General features: G+C 34.9%; 1 protein-coding gene across 1 annotated transcript in view; it reads left to right on the forward strand.

Moving 5' to 3' along the window:
- Window positions 1-1,434: 1,434 nt before the first annotated feature.
- LOC128554616 (sacsin-like) overlaps window positions 1,435-23,199 on the forward strand; it is a gene marked incomplete at its 3' end in the record, with an annotated part of 39,109 nt that continues 17,344 nt past the window's right edge. The window contains exons 1-4 of the mRNA XM_053535894.1: window positions 1,435-1,517; window positions 10,556-10,680; window positions 13,452-13,586; window positions 21,465-21,612. Of these exons, the coding sequence (XP_053391869.1) occupies window positions 10,579-10,680; window positions 13,452-13,586; window positions 21,465-21,612 (385 nt within the window). The remainder of the gene's footprint in view (window positions 1,518-10,555; window positions 10,681-13,451; window positions 13,587-21,464; window positions 21,613-23,199) is intronic.

A 23,199-nucleotide genomic window follows, 5' to 3' on the forward strand; every position in this document is an offset into this window, starting at 1 on the left:
TTGCCCATAAATATGATAAAAAAAAAAAAAAAACGCTGTCAAATTATTTATAGAACTACACTTAAATGGATCATTTTCTCGGTTACTTCAAAAATTTTAAAACGTTGAAAATACAGACAGTCATCAGGCAGTTTAAGTACAACCGCATCGAGCTTATCTTTGTAAAGCTCACATTTCATAGGACATAACTAATCTTTAACATGTATAATAAAATATAAAAATGCATCCTTTGCTTGATCATTTTAATCGTAATGTAGTGCTAAAAGTACATCAGTGTGTCCTGAATCGTATCTACTAAAAAGTCAGTGAATTATGTTTGTTTTATAATTTGTGAGAAAGCCTATCATACTTTTACATAAAAGATATATCCTGAATTATACATAAGAGGTGAACTACTTTCCAATAACCCTCACCCACCAACAACATTACCAGCCATTATATTGGACGCACGAACGCTTGCACGCACGCATATATTACCATCAAATGCTCACAGCCACCCACTCCATCCAATATTACCATCAAATGTTCACAATCCACTCCCTCCAGTTGATTTTTTCCGTGATGGAGGAGAGGCACGGCAATTAATCATATGTACAATTGTTGGTCCGTCTGTCCGAAATAATATGTAGCACATATCTAAAAAATATTCAACCTAGGGTCTTCAAATATAATAGGATTCTTTTAAGCAAGTAAAGTTGTGGCATTTCGTGAAAATATTGGTTGCTTCTCCTTGCAGTGATATTCGTGAAATTTATGACTATCGGCTACAGTTATGTAGAACTTGAAACAATACCCAACCAGCAAATATTTTGCCTTTAAATTTAATAAAGATAAATCTGTCTCTCCTTTTTGCACTAGGCAATATATACTCAAACTCCAAGGAAGCGACTTTAATGTAAAGACGACAATACCTTTGTAAATGAGAAAGGAGAGAAAGAAAGCCATTACCCTAACAATTTTAGCTATAGAATCAACAACCTTTTGTACATGTACATAATTTGTTCACGGTTTTTAACATAAATTTACTTTTGATCCACTGAAGGGAATTTCATATAAGTCGGTATGTCTCAAATATTAGAAATTTCTCGTTAGTTGTAATATATACCACGATTATCGACTAGGTTTCGTTTGATGGATGTGTATGTCGAACCGCAATTCGACAGCCTCAAATCGCTGAAAGGACATATCATATTCCAACAATACTTTCCTGTGCGAGTGACTTTACGCGGGTACCATGCCATGTTCACAGGCGCATGTGGTAGTCGTTTCAGTGGCGATAATGCACTTTTGATAAGAAAAACGGATGACGGTTGTTATAATTTAAGCTTAGTTGAAGGCTATGGCAAATGTTTATAAACATTTTGATTTTGATAAAGTTCTTAACGGCCATAATTATAATTTTGCGTTTTCCTTTTTCTTTGCATTATTAGGCGAAACCCTTATAGAAGAGCCAACGAGAGCGATCGAAGGCGATGCAAATCCTCCTAAAAGACTTCGGAACAAATCATCTGATAAAGGTAACTTTAATAGATAATGTTATTGACTGTATTACCTATTCTTAACTATTTTCTCATTAAAGCAATCACTTAAAAATTATCATTAGCTGCATTGAGCTTTAAAAGCTATTTAAACAAAATTTACACATGAGAGTTTTTGCTCTTTGAAACAGCAAGTGATAGTACTTGATTTTGATCTCGGACCACTAGTCCAGATTGCAGTTCAATTCCCAGGTTGGCTACAATTGTGAACATTTTATAAATCCTTGAATGTTGATGTTCCCCCTATAGTTGGGAGACATATTAGTTTTGCCTTCTCTGTACCGTCCGTCACACTTCATTTGAAATCTTGGACGAGTTCGATATTGGATTATCTGCGGTAAAATCTAGGTCACCAGGTCAAATCATAGGAAAAGCTTGTTAACACTTAAAGGCTACATTTATGACTGTATCTTCACGAATCTTAGTCAGATTGTAAATATTGATAGTTTCAAGGTCCAGTGTGAATCTGGATCATGTAAAAGTAAAAAAACTAGGTCACCAGGGCAAATCAAAGGAAAAGCTTGTTAACACACTAGAAGCCACAATTTTTACCCAATCTTAATGAAACTTGGTCAGAATGTTACTCTCAATAAAATCCTGGACGAGTTTGATATTTGGTCATTTGGGGTCAAAAACTAGGTCACCTGGTCAAATCAAAGGAAAAGCTTGTTAACCCTCTAGAGGTCACAATTTTAGCTCAATCTTAATGAAACTTGGTCAGAATATTACTCTCAATAAAATCTTAGACGAATTTGATATTGGGTTATCTGAGATGAAAAACTAGGTCACCAGGTCAAATCAAAGGAAAAACTTGTTAACATTGTAGAGGCCACATTTATGACTGTATCTTCATGAAACTTTGTCAGAATATTAATCTTGATGATCTTCAGGTCAGATTTGAATCGGGATTATGTGGGGTCAAAAACTAGGTCACCGGGTCAAATCAAAGGAAAAGCTTTTTAACACTCTAGAGGCCACATTTATGACTGTATCTTCAGGAAACCAGGTCAGATTGTTAATCTTGATGATCTTCAGGTCCAGTTTGAATCTGGATTATTTGGGTCAAAAACTAGGTCACAGGGTCAAATCAAAGGAAAAGCTTGTTAACACTCTAGAGGCCACATTTTTGACTGTATCTTCATGAAACCAGGTCAGAATGTTAATCTTGATGATCTTTAGGTCAATAGGTCAGGTGAGCGATACAGGGCCTTCCTGGCCCTCTTGTTTTTAAATCAGTATGTCTGTACATGGGTATGTTTGTACATAAAAATATGCCTATTTTAAACAATAAGACTATGAATAAACCCATAATGTCTTGTAATGAGCAACTTTACTTTAGTTCTATAATGGACTTGAGAATTTAATATGTCGGACCAACTTTTGGGGGTATCATAATGTTTTTTTTTTGTTTCGTCCTCTGTCTGTCCGTTAAAAAAAATCATTTGTCTTTTCTTCTTCGTTCGCCCTAAACTGTCAAACCAGTAGCCTCGATGAAACATGCCTCCATACAATTTCTGGTGGATCGAGGTATCTAACGCCCAGAGTTTGGTAATCTACTGAGATAGTAGATGAATTCCAGCTTATAGACGGTTCGGCGTTATTGGCGAAGCACAGCCAAGGCATCGGGAATATACCTATATGGTAGTTGAATGCTACATGTGATAGCATATAGGCGTTGAGCCTCCAGGAGTCAGGGCAATAATATAGAGTTGTAACTTCTATTAGAAGGACAGAGGCCGAGCATCTATGCGATAGGACTCGTATGTTGTTGATTCGTGTTGCTGACTCGAAGACATTGTCTGACGGGAACTTCAACAAAAAGACCAGTCAAGTATAGTCTCCAGCCTATAAGCGTTTGAGCTAATTATTATTCATTGTAATGAAGATTGTTCGTTTGAAAGATTTAGTGATTTGCCTGATCCCTGAAATTGTCTAGCTCAGAATTGAAATCATTTACGAATCATTGGTTACCGTTCACGAATACGAATCATTTAGGCAAGGTAGCCAGAGGAAAATTCTATATATGAGATATTTGTTCTCACCAACTCTACGTTTTAACAAAGACATTCCACAGTTTGTCAGCTAGTCTAGGACATAGTCTGCCAATCCATTGTTCAAGATACTAAAGGCGTAGGCACTTCCCTGGGCCATATAACGCGTATTCTGACACCATCGTTCAACATTTTAGGGTCTATCTCTACAGGGTGACATGTAATTTCATTAAAATATGATAAAAAAATTGTGTTTTTAAGAGCTTTTTTCCTGATTCGCACATTTGAACATTTTAATAAATGTCAATAATATTCGAGTTATATTTAGATGTTTTACCTTATCACGCATGCAAATGGTACATATATATTATACTTAAACAGGCAATAAGTAGAAGTAATGAATTCTCCCTTAAAAGAAATATGCCGGTATTTTTTAAAAGTGGTGGCGATATCGCATTAGTTATGACACTAAACAGTAGTGGTGGCGCTGTGGCTATGCGTTATATGTTTAATAGCAGTTCTCAACTGAATCGATCTGAACAAATTATACAGTTTTATTTCGTATATAACCGACCAATTTCCAGTAAAAGAACAACAACAACAACAACAAAAAAAAATAAGAAAAAGACAAAAAAAAAAAATTCGAATTAATAGTGTCCACCAAATATTATTTTTATATTATGGCCATTTTTCCCTAGAAATGTATCTTTATAGATATCTAACCTGCCGAAATATGATATTATTACATTAAGATACAACATACAAGCAGTATTTTTATGTGAAATTCCTGGCCGTGACTCCAAAATGACAAGAACTCAATTTTTTACATTTTTTCTTCCAAATATTTCTAGAACATCTTTTAGTACTTCTGAAATGGTTTTCACATGGACATTTCTCTTTGTTAAAACAAAAGAATCAATCGATATATTTTCTTGTTGTTTAAAGGGAATTCCTATAGTTTTTTATGCGCATCTTTCTGTGCAGCCGACACTTTCTATGGAAAACTGAAGTGAAGTCAATATTTGTTGAAACATGTGACAGACAATTTTAAATATGAGGAATCTTGAATGAAATAACATTTTTTATAAGTTTTATCAGTAATCAAATGTTGATACTGGTTTATGTTGTACTGACAAGTATCATGGCTGACAGGTATCTTGCCAATTTTTTCTGGTTGTGTTTTCACATTGCATTTTAGTACAAAGACAGTGTTGTTCATATAGTGTAAGACAATTGACTTAGTGCATATAAGACAGTTTCACCTTTCAGATTATTAAGTATTCAATTATAGAAAGAATTAAGAATTTCTAAAACTTTTTTTTTAATTCTGGCAGATATATATGTAATCAATTTGGTCAGGTTCGCGCCATATTTCGTCCGAACAGGTGTTGTATTCTAGCGGTCTTAACAATAAATTTAGCCTGGTGACCCATACATTTTTACCCATTTTTAAAGCTCACAATACAATTATTTATACACAAGAAAAACAGGAAAAAAATTTATGAAACAGTTTTTTCAAAATAAAAAAAAAAATTCTTCACTATGGGTAGTTTTCATTGAAAAAGTTCTTAAAAGTGAATATGAAACTTTTTTTTTTCATTTGTACCCATTATTGTAAGGATATAGTATTACAAATATGACTATGATATCAAATAAGTACAAAATAAAATCTGTAAAAAGAATAAACCTTATTTTGCTGTCTTTATATATATTTTGGTTGGTATTTATAAAAAAGCAGAAAATTATGAAACTGTTCAAAAATCGCTGGCAGTTTCAGCAACAATGGGTATGTTCAAAACAATTTTTCACAAAAACAAGCCTGGTGACCCATTGTTTTTACTTGTTCATTGTTTTCAGCACAAATTTTCCTATAATACGTGTGAATTTGAAAAAAATCTATGAAAGGAAAAAAAAAGGAATTCTCTTTAATTTGCTTTCAGTTGGTAATTATTATTACTTGTGTTCCTTTAAATTAACACCTTCGGAGAAAAAGGCTTGGCATGATTTTGCTCTTCTTTTAAGTTGTAAAGAGAGAGGTGAATTTTTCCTTTTTCATCTGAGACTCCATATCTCCAATGGATAAACAGTATCTGCATGTTACTTCAATCTAAACAAGTTTTATAATGTGATTTAAAAATTAATCGTTCACTTATTATTCATACATATGCTTCTTTTAGTTCTAAAAAGCTTTACGACATTGAAAGTTTAAAAGGTAATTGACAATTGTTTTTTATTATACCTTATTATCTCACGAATAAAACTACTCATTTGAAGTCAGACATTCTAACGCTAACTAACCACCACAGTGCCACCACTGATTCGAAATCGCCACCTATTTTAAAAATGCTGGTAATTTTTTTTTCATTGATACAAACATATGTCTGTGTCAAAACTTACAAACGATTGAATCAAGAGAAAAAGGTTTTGACACCACTATGTATATAATGTTTAAACAAAATTATAGTCAACCTAAAGTAAAAATGTTCTTACACGGCACTGCATTCTTCGATTTTCGAAATTAGCTCTATCGACAAAAATATGACTTCGAATAAAAATTTACCATCCTGTTTAAATTTTCAAACCGGTGATATATGCACCACCAAAATGCAGACATCTTCTTTCAATTTTTTCGTGGTGGAGCTAGGGTCTAGAAGCCATGAAATATAGCGTGTTGAAATTCTTGTTTATACAATGCTAATATTGCAACTTGCGTAATTGAGCAAATAGCAAACGGCATATTGACATTATTTACGTTTTGAACGTTTCATTCTGGGTGATGAGTTTATATTTATATGATATTTTTATGAACTCAGATGTGTTTACATAAATGAAAACATGAAAATCAACATTTACAATTAATTTCAATTAATTTTGGTACCATTTATTGAAAAAAATATATTCACATTTGACATTTATTTCCTTGCGATTTTAAATCTGCAGATTACTCTGCAGAAAATTACTTTTAACTTGATTTGCATTGATCCCATTGAATGCCGATAAGACAAATAACGCAGCACGCAAGCATACATGGGACCCATGTGGGACCCATACGGTCTCCCGTATGGGACCTATATGGGCTACCAATATGTGACTCGGATGGGTTTTGCAAACTATTTTGGCATGGTTCCCATATGGCATGTACTTTATGGGACCTTTGTGGGTTTCAGATCTTATAACCCTTGTGGAACCTTTCTTGGTCCCTTATCGTGTAGAATATGGACCACTTAGGCGCATTCTAGGATTGTGTTGGTCCTATTTTGTATTGATTGTGCCAGTAGTTTCTTTAACATTGTGAGTGTTCATGTAGTTGTTTCAACTTACAATAGGCTGTTTAATTCTCCTTTACTTAGTTGCATCCCAATACACTTCATCATAGACTCTTTCTTAAGGCATTCTATAAAGTGGATTCCATAAAGTAAAAAACGTTATTTCAGTCTAAGCACATGTCCATTATATTATCAAGCATTTTTCGTGTTTCTAAGAAAATGAATGAAAAATCTACAAGATTAAAAAGAAAGATCAAACACGCATCTGAAAGAAAGGTTTCTGCAGAACAAGAAAAACGCATTAATGTAAAAAAGAAATGCCTTTTAAGACTTTGGACATACGTGATACATTTGTCCAGATCAAGACGAGATAGAGCTCATATGGGCCTCATACGGGTTTGCCCACACAGGACATTAAAACACATGAAGAACAATTTTTCAGTGTATTTATCAAAAAATGTTTATATATTCTTTTTTTAAACCAGAACACTTCACATTGCTTACCTGTTAAAGAAATGTGAAAATTCTTTGCTGAAATGATTAAGTTATCAACAGTTGAAATGATAAATTTATAAACAACCAAACTATGCTGCCTTTATGGACGTTTGTCTATTCATAATTGCACCCAGTTCGAATAATCTCGTGAGATTACTTCTTTAAAAGTTCCATATTAGCTCACCTGAGCAACATTTAGCTTGCCTATGCGATAGAGGCGGCATTTTTCAACTGATCTTCATTAAATTTTGTCAGAACGATTATCGTGATAAGATCTAGGACAAGTTTGAAAATGGGTTATCTGGAGTCAAAAACTAGGTCACTAGGTCAAATAGAAAGAAAACCTTGTGTATGCCATTGAGGCTGTATTTTTCAATTCATCTTCATGATTTTTTTTCAAAATAATAAAATGATAAAATCTAGGCCAAATATGAAAACGGATTATTTAGGTCACTAGGTGAAATCAAAGAAAAACCTTGTTTGTGCAATAGAAGTTTCAATTTTTAACTGATCTTCATGACATTTTGTGAGAATAATAACCTTGATGCAATCTATGCCAAGTTTAAAAATGGAAAATCTGGGGTCAAAAACTTGGTCACTAGGTCAAATCAAAGAAAAAACATTGTGTATGTGATAGAGGTTGTATTTTGCAATTGATATTCACGAAAATTGGTCAGAATGATTGCCTAGATGAAATCTAGGTCAAATTTAAATATGGATTATCTGGGATTAAAAACTTGGTCACTAGGTCAAATAAAAGGAAAACATTGTGTATGCAATAGGGGCTGCATTTCACACCAGATCGTCATAAAATTTGAAAAAAATATTTATCTGGATGAAACCTAGGTCGAGTTTGAATATGGGCCATCTAAGATTAAAAACTAGGCCACCCAGTCAAATTAAAGAAAAACCTTGTGTACGCAATAGGGGCTGCACTTTAGACTGGATATTTATAAAATATTTAGTCGAAATGATTGCCTTGATGAAGTAAAGGTCAATTTAGAATATGAGTCATCTGTGGTCAAAAACTAGGTCACTAAGTGAAATCAAAGAAAAACTTTGTGTATCGATAGAGACTGCATTTCTCCAATAATCTTCATGAAATTTAGTCAGAATGATAGCCTTATAAAATAAAGTTCAAGTTTGAGTATGGGTCATCTGGGTTCAAACACTAGGTCGATGGGACAAATCAAAGGAAAACGTTCTGTATGCGATATAGATTGTATTTTTCAATTGAGGTTGATTAGACGTAGTCAGAATGATTGCCTTGATCAAATCTAGGTCACGTTTAAATATAGGTCATCTTGGCTAAAAAACTAGGTCACTAGGTCAAACTGAAGAGAATACTTGTTCACATTTAAGAGACCACATTTTCGGTCCAATTTTAATGAAAATTTGTCAGAATATTTGTTTCCGTGAAATCACTGGGTAAAACATTCTTACAGGTATGACGGTAGTAATGCGCCGGTATTCTTCCGTGGTCCACTCGAATGTAGTCCCTGACACTATATAGTTCAAATTTTGTTTGGGTAAAATGGAATTTTCATGCTAGGTATTGCTTTTATTTTCCATTTAATCAGTAGTAATATCCTTCTAGAGTATTTAAGAGGTCAGATATGTGGAAGATGGTTATATGTAGTTTTGTGATGTTGCTTAGTGACAGCAGAGGATGCTGGGAAAGTTTGCGGAAGAATACATTGTTTATAAAAGTGATGTCATTCGAAGTTAGCCGGTGCTCTTGCATTATGGTCGACATATTGTTTTTTTCTGTGTTTTCAATAGGATTTGGATTGTTTTATACAAGGAACATGGTCTGGCAACAAGTGAAAGAAAGGAAAAGTAAAATAAAACACTGTGGACTTTGACAATTTAATATGACTCAAAGAAGAAATGTTTTTAATACCGTCATACCTAAATGATGTGTATCTCAGGTGGTGAGCGACCTGGGGCCATCTTGGTCCTATTGTTGTTAAATTCATTGTAATCAGTAAAGAATTGAGATATTATTGTTACAATACCTTAGCATTTATGCAAAATTGATGAAAATAACAAAATATCATTAAATATAGACATGTTCACTGGCCAATAAAATATTTGACCCATAAGGGACCTTTCTGTAAAACGTATATTTTTAGACTAAAGAGTTGTATGTAAATTCGTATAAAACATAGAAGAAAATGCGATTGTTTATATCAGTGACAACACTTATAAGCTTTAAGGTAGTTCTGCACGTTTGAAAAACCGGAAGTGATGGCGTATCGTCATTTATCCGGAAAACATAGAATAAAGCCTGGGTTCGGCGTACGGAAATGAAAATCATTTTATGAATAAATCGAAACATGTGCGTAAATTTATTACAATGACACTGTTGCTATATTTCTAAAGTCAAAATATGATATTAAAACATATGGTACGTTAAAAAAAATAAAATTAATGTCTTAAAATCAACGTGAAATGTCCGGTTCCCTTTAATCATGGTCAAATATCTTAAAAATAAGCACACGGACCTATACATTTTATTTCACCAAATTATAGGCCGTGTGTTTATTTTCAACTGTGAGAAGTTTCATCAAAATCTACATTGTAGAACAAATTCTAATCGCGAAAATGTTAGGAAACTTATGATTTTCCCATAGACTCCCATTATGAAATATTGCGTGAGGTCCAAATATTTTAAATCAGCCTAGCAAAAAAATCAAGCACACGACACTATTTTTTTATTTGCTGAATTTTCTAGGTATATTCTGAAGTTTTGAAAAAATGGAGTTTAATCAAATTCTACGTTTTAGAAAATGTTTCGATCCAAACGTGCAGAAATACCTTAAGTCAATGCATTGGTGTATCCTTTCACTGAGACATTGTATATTGGTCCCATATGGGTACAGTGCGGGCAAATACTTATAATACGGGACCTAGATGGGACCCTTTTGGGAAAGATGATATATTTGAGATCAAAGAAATGTACAAACATTTGAAGAAAACATACAAAAAAAAAATGAATTTCTATTCTAGTGACACCTCTTATAAACTTAAAGTGATTATACTGGTGCATTACATCGCTGAAACATTGTATATGAGTCCACTATGAGTTCGATGTGGGAAAATAGTTACAATATGTGTCCCATTTGGGACCAATATGGTACATTTGCCCGGATATAGCATATGGACCTCATATCGGCTTGCGTGCTTGGAAAATTTCAGGGAGTTATGTAAGTTTTAATGAAAAAAATACTTTTGAATATATACATTCACCATGTTTTTTTAGCGTTGACAAGCGGTCGTGTGAAGATGAAAAGAAGCGTCCTCTACTCATGTATGAAACAACCGCCACTAATTAAACAGCTAAAGAGAATATTATCCGAGTACCCGGATGGTGGTCAAATACTTAAGGTAACTTTCTAAAAAAATTCAACTGTTGCATTGTATTCCTGAGCAGTAATAATAAGGTATAGGGTGTAAACATGTTTTTTAAGAAAATGCATAAGGCCTGAAGCTCAGTTGCCATTCCGGGGCCCTGGTAACAAAGACAGCATTTTGAGGCCCAAGTAGCTCAGGCCGTATTGCGAGGCCCGGTAGCTTTTTCAGTCTTCTGAAACCCCAGTAGCTCACTCGGTATTCAAAGATCCTGGTAAGTCATTTGATGTTCCTAATTTCTGATAGATTGTCGGTATTCCAAAGCCCTGGTAGCTCTGATATTTCGAAGCTGAAGTAGCTTAGTCGATATTCCGAGGTCCCGGAACCTCAGTCCCGGTAGCTCAGTCGGTATTCCAAGACCACAAAAGTTTATTCGGTATACGGAAGCCCTGGTAGCTAAGTCAGTATTCTGAGGCCCAGTAGGCGAGTTTGTACTCCAAAGCCTGTTGGTATTCCGAGGCCCCGGTAGCTCAATCAATCTTCGTAGTTGCCAATAGCTTAGTCGGAATTCCGAGCTCCTAATATCTTATTTGGTATAAGCTCATTCAGTATTGCGAGTTCTCAGCAGCTTTAAGCTTGTAAAGCTCAGTTGGATGACAGAGGCTCCGGAGGGTCAGTTAGTATTCTGAGATTCTGGTAGCTTTGTCGGTATTCCGAGTTTCATGTCGCTCAGGCGGTATTCCAAGGCTTTATTAGCTCAATCGATGTTCCGAGGGCCTAGTACCTCAATCCGTATAACGAAGCCCTGTTAGCTAGGACGATATAGCGTAGTCGATGTTGCAAGGCCCAAGTAGCTCAGTCGATATTTCGAGCACCTTGTAGTTCAGTCTGTATACCGAAGCCCTGGTAGCTCAATCGATATTTCGAGGTCCCGGTAGCTGAGTCGGTATTTTAAGGCCCCAGTAGCTCAGTCGTTATTTCATGACCACATCAGCTCAGTTTTTATTCCAAAGCCCCGATAGATCTGTCAATATTCTGAGGTCTCGGAAACTCTATCAGTATTCCGAAGCCCTCGTAGTTCTGTTGTTATTCAAAATCTCCGAAAGTTCAGTTGGTATGCAGAAGCCCAAGTATCTCCCTTGGTATTTCAAATCCCTGGTAGCTTAGTCGATATTTCGTACATGTAGCACTAGTACATCATTCGATATTCTTATGCCTGAGGTCAAGATAGATTAGTCGGTATTCCGAGGCCCGAGTAGCTCAATCGATATTCCGATTTCCTGGTAGCTAAGTCGGAAAAACAAATCCTGTTAGGTCAGTCGGTATTACTGGGCCCTAATAGCTCAGTCGATTATATGAGTTCCTGGAAGTTCCGTCAGAATTAAAAGCCCCTGAAGATCTTTTAGTATTCCGAGGTTTAGGAAGCTAAGTTAGTATTACGAAATCCCCGTAGCTCTCTTATTATTTTGAGGCCACAGTAGCTCAGTCATATTCTAAAGCGGCGGTAGCTCAGTCGATATAATGATTCCCGGTAATTCATTTATTATTCAGAATCCCTGATAGCTCAGTCGGTATTTCGAGTTCCCGGAAGCTGCAGGGAAGTTTAGAAGCCCTTGTAGATCAGTCGGCATTATTATGTTATGATAGTTTAGTCGGCATTACGAGGTCCCGGGAGCTCAGTTGGTATTCAGAAACCCCGGTAGTTCTGTTTGTATTCAAAGGTCGTAGTAGCTTAGTCAGTATTCCGAGCCCCTTAAAGCTATGTCAGTATTCCGAAGACATGTTAGATCAGTTGCTATTGCGATGTTTTGACAATTTTTCGGTATTACGAGGCCTCGGTGCCTCGGTAGAGCAGTCGGTATTACAAGGTCCTGGTGGTTCAATCGGTATTTAGTGTCTACGGTAGATTCGTCGGTATTCCGAAGCCAAAGTAGCTCTTGTTAGTATTCCGAAACCATGGTAGATTTATCGGTACTCTGAGGCCATGGTAGCTTTGGTGATATTCCGACGTCTAGGTAGCTTAGTTGGTATTCCAAAGCCCTGGTAGCAACGTCGGTATTCCAAAGCCCTAATAGTCCGTGACCGCAGAAGCTCAATCTCTATTCAAAAATCCCGGTAGATATGTTGGAAACTTAATTAGTATTCCGAAGCCCTCGTAGCTCTGTTGTCATCCCGGGACCCTGAAAACTCAGTCGGTGTTAAGAAGCCCCAGTAACTCTGTAAGTATTCCGAAGTCCTAGTGGCTCAGTCGGTATTCCGAGTCCCCAGACCTGAGTCGATATTCCGTAGCCTCAGTTTGTCAGCCGGTATTCTGATTTTCCCTGGCAATGTACTCGGTATTCTTAGGCCATGGTAGACTAGTCGGTATTCCGTGGCCCCAGTAGCGCAATCGATATTCCGGCGTACCGGTAGCTCAGTCGGTATAACTAATCCTGTTAGGGGAGTCGGTTTTCCCGGGAACTGGTAACTCAGTCCTTATTCTAAGGACCCAGTAGCTCAGTCTATGTTTTGGGTTCCTTGAAGCTCCATCAGTATTTCGAAGCCCTGGTAGCTTAGATGTTTTTTTAAGATGCTATTCCGAGTCCCCCGTAGTTTCGTCAACTTTCCAATGTCTTCTTATCAAGGTAGGTATTTTGGACACGGACAGTTATTTTTTTCCTAAACGTTTCCTGTTACTTAACTGAAGCACGTTTGAAAATCTTAACTTAAAACAAACCACAGCAGCATCAGCAGCAGCAGCGGGAGAAACAACAGCAGCAGAAAGAAACAAACAAATTATAAATGATGTATTGAAACGTGTCCTTCAGGAGCTGATTCAAAATGCCGAAGACGCAGGTGCCAGAGAAGTCAAGATCCTGCACGATAAAAGAAGAATTAATCACACACCGAGCGAGGAGAGCGACGGAAGCGGGACAACACCTCTGTACACAAAATTCTTCAAGGTAAGAATCTATGTAGAGTGCAGGCCTTTTCATCAAAATCAGAAGTGCAAAAAAGTCAATGAATGCACCACTGGAAAATCCAATGACACCTACCAGTTTTTTGTGTAAAAGTAAAATACTGTGTCTTTGGTCTGGACAAATATCAAATTGTATAGTATTTATTGACGCACTAACTAATAACTTTGGTCGGCAAGCAGCCGAAGCGTTAAATTTCGGATTTCATAATTTTCTAGTATGTCTTCTGTATTGACCATAACTATTTCTTAGTAAGAGACTACATATAACACATGCATTGGAATAACATTTTCCCGTCTTCTCTAAAATAAAAAGATGTACGGTGATTACAAATTCTCATAATATAAAGTTGTTGGCTAAGAAAAAATAAATTGATTTCAAAACTATAAAAATTGTGTATCATGTAGGTTTTGTGTTTACATTTAGATTAGTAAACTTTCTGCTTGAAACACCTAACCTAAAACATGTGTCTGGTACTTAAGGATCATGTAAACGCCTTTGAGACCACCCCTCGGGTAAACATTCTTTTTTAGAAATCATACCTGACAGGCCCGTAATATTTATAACATATATATACAGAATTGTTCGGAAGGGGTAGGAAATACTTTCTGTAGAGGTTACCTTGTTCGGTAACATGTATTGTGTCTTACAACACATGTACTTCGATTGTGCATATTCTATTTTGTAGAAAATATCAAACTTCTTTTTCAAACATATTGTTTTCTCTAGATTTGTTTGTGTTGTGTGTCTAACATATTTTTACCTATTAAAACTGATTAATCAATATATATGTCTTTTAAATATTGCAGTTTTTGGTCTTTTTAACAGCTCTACTTTAACTTTCATTTTGAAACGTTTGTATTTTTTTAAATGTCCATTGTTTGTAACACGTTCAACTCCCAGAGTACAGTCCCTAGCTCGCAAATTTTTGAAAGTACGCGCTTCCCCGCGATTGGACCATAGCGCGGACACTTCCGTGAGCCGCGGGGATGCGCGTTTATTCCAGTATCCCCGGAATATATTTTACAGCTTCCACCGCGAACAAAAGCAATAAATCGATTGCGGTGTATTGCGATGACATATCGCAGCGCGTTTAGGTGCCGGTGGTTCGCGGTGAATTGTGGTGGATCGCCGCGATTTACAGGTAAGAGACTGACGATTTCAATGCTGTATAAGTATGAGTAGAATGCATATAAACTGACAGGAATTTTAACATTAATTATTTAGAGGAAAACTGAAAAGTAAATGGCTTTTCATCATCTTTTTTAATGATATTTTCAAACATATTTTGCATAGATTATTTGAGTTATCGCATGTTAATAATATAAAATTTGTCTACTGATAAGATTTAATAACAACTATCTTTATACAAAATAGTGCATTCTTTGTCTTACCATTTATAATATGTTAAGTTTGTTTTCCAATATGACCGTATTATGTAAAAGGTAAATATCTGCGTACACTTAATGTGTTTTTTTCAGTATCATAATGCACGGTTACTAAACGCTAGCGCCACCACCAAATTGTGGTGATAAGGAAAAGAGCTATCGACATTTCCATGGTGCAGCTATCGCCCATTTCTACTTGTAAACACGTGAGTAAAATTTATTTTTTATCTTATATTTTTATTGATAGACCTTTTTTCGAAAATCAGAGACTGTAGTTCCGTGTAACTACACTTTTACTACAGTTTGGCTGTAATTTCATTAAAATAATATGCAAATTGTGGTGTCAGGAGCTTTTCTCCCGAATCTGACAATGGCATATTTCAAAATCGGCCAGTATTCGAACATCATTCCGATGAATAAACACACTGTAAGAACATATCTGCGCATGCAAATGGTGTAGAAATAAACTGCACGTATTCCCATACACCAAAGAATTACGAAAAACACAGTAAAAAGTTAAAACACGACTATTTTAGAAAGTGGTGGCGCTATACAGTAGTGGCGGCGCTGTTGTATATGATTAGTGGCTAATATATTCAATTTTAATATATGAAAATGTCTGTCTGCAAGTCACGGAAATTTTTACAATAATCGATGTTATCAACCTATCCCACACTATACTCAAATTACGTTACTCAACAAATAACATGTAGTAACCTCTACATGATCGCAAAATAATCTACATGTAAATGGATTCAGATTGTACATCCATGCTCTATTGATTAATCATATTTAATCGATTGGAATTGAAAATGTACTGTACTCACTTTTCAAAAAGAACTGTGAAAGTAAGGTCTTTTGTTTACAATGACATGCAAGCGACGTATAAAAACAAAGGGAAGTAACTTTCAAAATCTTAATGTAAAATATAAGAATCTTACATGCCTGCCTGTGTAAGACGGGGTTTTCCCTACCCGAGGGACAGTGTGGAATGGAAAACCGAGCATTAGCGAGGTGTTTTACTCATGCTGTCCCGAGGGTAGGGAAAACAGCTGTCTTACACAGGCAGACATGTTAGATCGTTTTTCTTGCCTACCATGTTCAAAATAGATCGTGGAGACAAATAGGTTTTTGGTATTTCCTGACATTATTTATAAAGTTTATGACGTCACAATGGTTCCAGTACTATGTGGCGTCACCTTAGTGCACGCTATTTTAGACAAGGTTTTTCCCTAGGGAAAGACAGGAATATCTATCCCCGGTGCGTGCTCGGATAAATGTATACTTTCCCCGCTAGGTAGGCAAGCAAATATATTCTACACTCTCTTCGAATTATTACCTGGACACAAATCTTTGTTTGGAATAAAGGTATTGCTACTATTTTTCTTTACCTGAATTTAAAGTACACTTACGTTTGTATTTAAGTACAATAATTAAAGGTTAGAAATAATTCACATTAACACCTTAAACAAAGGAAAATATTTACTTTGACTACAAGAGTCCCAAGGGTCTGTGAGTATTTTGTTCTTTTTTTTTCTTGGATAGAGAATGTTTCATAAAGGTAAATAAACTATGATCGTGTTTTTCTTTCATTAATAGCATAATTCCGTGCAAGAAAATTATCAATTAGAGAATATTGGTGTTTGTTTTGGTCCGGATGCGTCAGCAGTTCGTATTATTGAATGCCGTAACAGCGCCACCACTACTGTATAGCGCCACGACTAGAGTTATAGCGCCACCACTTCTAAAAATCCTGGTATATTTCTTCTAACTATGATTCTCTTATTCATGGCATGTGCGTATATAAACATTTCTACACTATTTGCATGTGCAGGTATGTTCTTACAGTGTGTCTATTCATCGGAATGGTGTTCGAATACTGGCCGATATGAAAATGTGCTACTGTCAGATTGATTCGAGAAAATAGCTCCTGACACCACAATTTGCATATTATTTTAATGAAATTACAGCCAACCTGTAGTAAAAGTGTTGTTACACGGAACTACATTCTCCGATTTTCAAAAACAGTTCTGTCAATAAAACTATAAGATAAAATATAAATTTTACTCACGTGTTTACAAGTAGAAACGGGCGATAGCTGCACCACGGAAATGTCGATAGCTCTTTTCCTGATCATCACGATTTGGTGGGGCGCTAGCGTTAAGTAGCCGTGTAATGATCAAATAATGAAAAAAAAGTCATACACGTATCAGTGTAATTGATTTCTTTATTTATGTAAAAAAGACTTACAAAAGAATGGTTAAATGTTGTGTTTTTTTTAATTAAAAACGTACAATCATGCATAGCTATTGAAATATAACACAACAGGATAACTTCAGATTATTGAGTTTCACCTGTACAAGACATGTCAAAACTGAACGAATAGGGAAGATAAATCGCAAAGAACCTCTCTTAGATTAATGATAGGTATGTAGTTGCTTTAAACTGCAATACGAACAGTCTATGCCCTTTTAAAATTAAGTCGGTGAATGTAATTTGACATTCCACTAGATACATGACTGTATAAATACAATAATTAAATAAAATTGGGCAAAAGTAAACCAAAATTATTACAAAATTTACATTTCACAATTAAAAAATTATTATTTACTAAATTTTAAATTAGTACATAAATAATACGAGATGAAATAATCTTTAAGAGTTTAAAGATAAAAAAAAAGTTTTGAAATAAACGGATGTAAAAACAAAAATGCCTAACATATTTTTTTTTTATTTTCTTGTTATTGCAATAAAATAAAAAATAAGAAGGTAACCCTTAAATTTGGTGCATAAACTTTGTTTTTGTATAAAGAAGTACTTGTCGAAATAATAAATAAAAATTATAAGAAAACGAATATACGCAAGACAATCTGAAGTTTTCTTTATGTGTCAGGTACTCCTTTCAAAACATGTAAGTCACGTGCGGGCGTTAAACTGTCCTTTTAGCCGAATACGTGGTTGATAGATTAATTCAGTAATGATATTATGATATTCAAGTAAGTGTGAATTCTGCAAGTTTGTCAGTGTACTTTTACATTGTACATGTATAAGCCGGACTACGTGTTTTACTCTTCGCAGTGATGAGATATTTTAATAATGCTGTTTTAACGCGTGCCGATTGATAAGGGGTTAATTGACAACTTTTGCCGATATATGATCATGTTTACATGTAAGAAAAACGATACACGTGGTATAAAATACACATCTTTTCTTATGATTATTATATGATCAACAATAATAACTCACACAACTTTTTTTTTTTAAACTGGATATTATGTATTACCAGTGTAAAGATATAACTGGTGTTTAAATTTAGCTTGATATGATATATTGGTTAAATTAGTATACATAAGAATCTATAAAATGTTAAGTCGAGATACACTGTTGAATAGCTTTGATCAGTTCGTAATGTGTCATTTGTTTAATTGTAGCTAAATAATTATTAATAAGCTTAGATAATGTGGCAGTTGACCTCAATACAATAGACACTGTTTATTTTCCAGTACAGGTAACTAATAATTACTTTGCAATATAGCCCCAACATAATTTTATTACGGATTATCTTTGAACACCCATGGGCTTATTGGACTCAACTGCCACATTATCAAAGTTTATTAGTAACATTGTAGACCGTTCTTTACATTTATATGAAAATAAATACAATACTACTTTTATATACCAAGTATATTTGTAGCAAACCAATTTAAAAGGAAATAGACCTGATTTGAAATAACGGCGCCGCTTTATTTTAATATCTACGTTTTCGTGATTAAAGTAAAATTATCATCTTAAATATAATCGCATTTAAGTTATTAATAGTGTATTTGATAAAAGTAAAATTTTATAAAGACACATTAATTAGTTTTAAAGATATTTGCAATGAAAGCGGTTGCAAACATGTCGTTTTCTGGAGAAATATGTTGGACACACAATAATCATAAAAGTAATGGCAAAATACTTTTGAAAAAGGAGCTTGATATCTTCTACAAAAAAGAACATGAAGTCAAAGTACATGTAATATAGGACAAATTGTGCTGTTCAATAAAATATAACCTGTGTTGAAAGTTTTTTCTCCTTTTTAGCTCACCTGAGCACGAAGTGCTCAAGGTTAGCTTTTGTGATCGCCCTGTGTCCGGCGTCCGTCGTCGTCCGTCGGCGTCAACAATTTGACTGTTAACACTCTAAAGGTCACAATTTAGGCGCAATCTTAATGCAACTTGGTCAGAATGTTACCCTTATTAAAATCTTCGACGAGTTAGATATTGGGTTATCTGGGGTCAAAAACTAGGTCACCAGGTCAAATCTAAGGAAAAGCTTTTTAACACTCTAGAGGTCACAATTTTAGCCCAATCTTAATGAAATTTGGTCAGAATGTTACCCTCAATAAAATCTTGGACGAGTTTGATATTAGGTCATTTGGGGTTAAAAACTAGGTCACCAGATCAAATCAAAGGAAAAGCTTGTTAACACTCTAGAGGTCACATTTTTGACCCAATCCTAATGAAACTTGGTCAAAATGTTACTCTTAATAAAATATTGGAAGAATTTGATATTGGGATATTTGGGGTCAAAAACTAGGTCACAAGGTCAAATCAAAGAAAAAGCTTGTTAACACTCTAGAGGTCACATTTTTTGCCTAATCTTAATAAAACTTGGTTAGAATGTTACCCGCCATAAAATCTTGAACGAGTTTGATATTAAGTTATCTAGGGTCAAAAACTAGGTCACCAGATTAAATCAAAGGAAAAGCTTGTTAACACTCTAGAGGTCACAAGTTTTGCCTAATCTTAATGAAACTTGGTCAGAATGTTACCCTTAATAACATCTTGGGTCATCTGGGGTTGAAAACTAGGTCACCAGGTCAAATCAAAGGAAAAGCTTGTTAACACTCTAGAGGTCACATTTTGGGCTCAATCTTAATGAAACTTGGTCAGAATGTTACCCGCAATAAAATCTTGAACGAGTTTGATATCGGGTCATCTGGGTTTAAAAACTAGGTCACCAGGTTAAATCAAAGGAAAAGTTTGTTATCACTCCAGAGGTCACAATTTTTGACCAATCTTAATGAAACTTGGTCAGAATGTTACCCTCAATAAAATCATATATAAGTTTGACATTGGGTCATCTAGGGTTAAAAACTAGGCCAGAATGTTAATCTTGCTGATTTTAAGGTCCAGTTTGAATCTGGGTTATGTAGAATCAAAAACTAGGTCACCAGGTGAAATCAAAGGAAAAGCTAGTTTACACTGTAGATGCCACATTTATGATTGTATCTTAATGAAACTTGGTCAGAATGTTAATCTTGATGAACTATAGGTCATGGTCAAACTGGGTCAGGTGGGTTCAAAAACTAGTTAACTTGGTCAAATTAAAGGGAAAGCTTGTTGACACTCTAGAGGCCACATTTATGACTGTATCTTCATGAAACTTAGTCAGAATGTTAATCTTGATGATTGTTAGATCAGGTTCGAATCTGGGTCATGTAAGATTAAAAAACTAGGTCACCAGGTGAAATCAAAGGAAAAGCAAGTTTACACTATAGAGGCCACATTTATGACCGTATCTTAATGAAACTTGGTCAGAATGTTAATCTTGATGAACTATAGGTCAAGGTCAAACTTGGTCAGGTGGGTTCAAAAGCTAAGTCACTAGGTCAAATCAAAGGAAAAGCTTTTTGACACTCTAGAGGCCACATTTATGACCATATCTTAATGAAACTTGGTCAGAATGTTAATCTTGATGATCTTTAAGTCAATAGGTCAGGTGTGCGATACAGGGCCTTCATGGCCCTCTTGTTATGAATAGTTGGTAAATTGTATATGATAAACCAATGTATATATGGCGTAAAAAACTAAAACAGGGGGTGGTTTCAAAAGACTTGACACGAACCTTAACGTTTGTATTAAAAACAAACTTTGGCGCAAATGACAAGGTCAATGTCACACTTATAGATCAAAGATATACATATATGGTACACATTTCATCATACCTATTCACTGCATACAAGTCCAAGCTCCATAGATAAATCTAGTATTATTTTATATCTGTGAGTGCATTGTTAAACAATAAGTTACTAAACAGTAGCTTTTTACTTAAATAGACGCACTGCAATGAAATCTTATCATCCAGGTTTATATGACAAAGTTTTAAGTATTTTTTTTCTTTTTCTCTTTTCATATTAACAATGGACTCACACAGTTAATCATTTTATCAGCAGTGTCTGTCAATTACAGGTTGTATGTATATGCCAGTGATGTACATTATCAATAGTCTCTTGTATTTCTTCAAAGAATGGCCATTATAAACAATTAATGTATTTTGAAATGTTATGTATTATTTTATGCAACTAATTGTATGTGGATGAGACTTAAAAACTATATTTACATATTTTCTCTGTGTAAACCTTTCCCTGAAAATCAATATTGGGCCAATGCAAGTTCTTTATGAAGAATATTTCATTGAATGGTTTTCGTAGAGCCCAGCACTGTGTGTGTATAATGACGCTGTTTTCACTGAGAACGACTGGGAAGGTATACAGATGATTTATAGCAGCATAAAAGAGGAAGATCCACTAAAAGTTGGAAGGTTTGGACTCGGATTCAAGTCGGTTTTCCACATAACAGGTTATGCATTTGACTTTTACACAAAATTATAATATGAATAGTTTCTTGTTTGAATTAAAAATAAAAAGTCATCACTACTTTTAATTTATGGAGTATCTATACATATAGCTATGAAAATAGGTAACTTGCCGCCTGCAATTTTTGATAACGAATTTTTTGCCGGTAATGGACTTTTTCGATGGATTAACCAAATTTCAGCTTTTACTACCTCATATCTTCCCCTAGTATTAAATTACATAATATATGGAAATATATGATTTTCAAATTACACGTGTTATAACTTACATGTTTTACAAAACAAGCATTGCTGTATAAAGGCCGAGTGTAATCCGCGTTTCAGCTCTTACTATCTCCTATGTACCCCTTTTTTTTAGCTCAGCTGCACTATAGATGAATATGGATGGATGATTTAGCGTCCGTAGTTCGTCGATCGCCCTGAGACAACATTTTTACTTACTGAGACTACTTATCGCATCCTCAGCAATATTGGTCAGTTTCACGCTGGCATACACCTCTTTAAAATACATTTATTTGTTCAAACGGTTCAGCTTGGCCCCTTTTAGCAGCCACAAGAGGTTTAAGTAGAGATACATGGAAGAAACTGAAATATATAATATATGGAAAACACCATAGCAAATACAAGAAAGTACTGACTGTTAAGTTAGGTACACCATACCTCTACCACCCTTGTTATCCGGATAATACGAAATGCTGTGATAATTCCAAAATGTCACAGACTGGATGAACTGTCAAACTTGGTAAGAACATTGTTTTTTTCAATGTTTTCTAATTACTCATTCTGATAGTTTTAAGTGTAATAACTAATTCAACATGATTAAGAAGCTGTACAATTTGCACTGAACAATTTGCATATGGGACATAATGTTCACTTTGGAAAGCCTTAAACAATGTTTACATTTTGCTTTTGAGAACGAGTTTGGCGATTCAAAACGTTGTCAACCTCATTTAATGGGCTTTCGGTAATGAATGTTATTTTGTATTTTTCAGTTATTCTATAAACAATGATATGAACACATTCAGGAGTTTTTGTTTTAGATTATATAACCCAGATTGACAATTATATAAGCATATGTATTAGTCGATGGATACTGACCAAAGTGTCGAAGATAAAGCCCGAAATGATATATGGATAATAGCCAACAATGTAGTTTGAAATTTTGCATATGCTGTTCTTAGGGTAGAATGTTGTATTTTGAAGAAGTATACGCATGAAATGTGGTAACTTATTCTTGTAGATGTTCATTGCAATGTATTATACACATAGTCAGTACCAGATGTTCCAGAAACATTTTTTTTCAAACGGGTAAATGTCTATATCTTTAATATTTGTCACACTTTTAACAGAATTTAACCGTTTTGGTTTGTTTCAGTTTTTTAGCTCGACTATACCAAGTATTGAGAGCTATTCTACCCGTCCTAGCGTCGGCGTCCATCCGCGTCCGCACTTTGGTTAAAGTTTTTATGCACTATTTATCTTTGTTATAATTAGATGGATTTACTTCAGATTTAAAATAGTTGTTCATCATCATCACCCACATCATATGGCACAAGGGTCGTAACTCTGGC

Source organism: Mercenaria mercenaria, unplaced genomic scaffold (genome assembly GCF_021730395.1).
Source record: "Mercenaria mercenaria strain notata unplaced genomic scaffold, MADL_Memer_1 contig_569, whole genome shotgun sequence".
NCBI classification, from domain to species: Eukaryota; Metazoa; Mollusca; class Bivalvia; order Venerida; family Veneridae; genus Mercenaria; species Mercenaria mercenaria.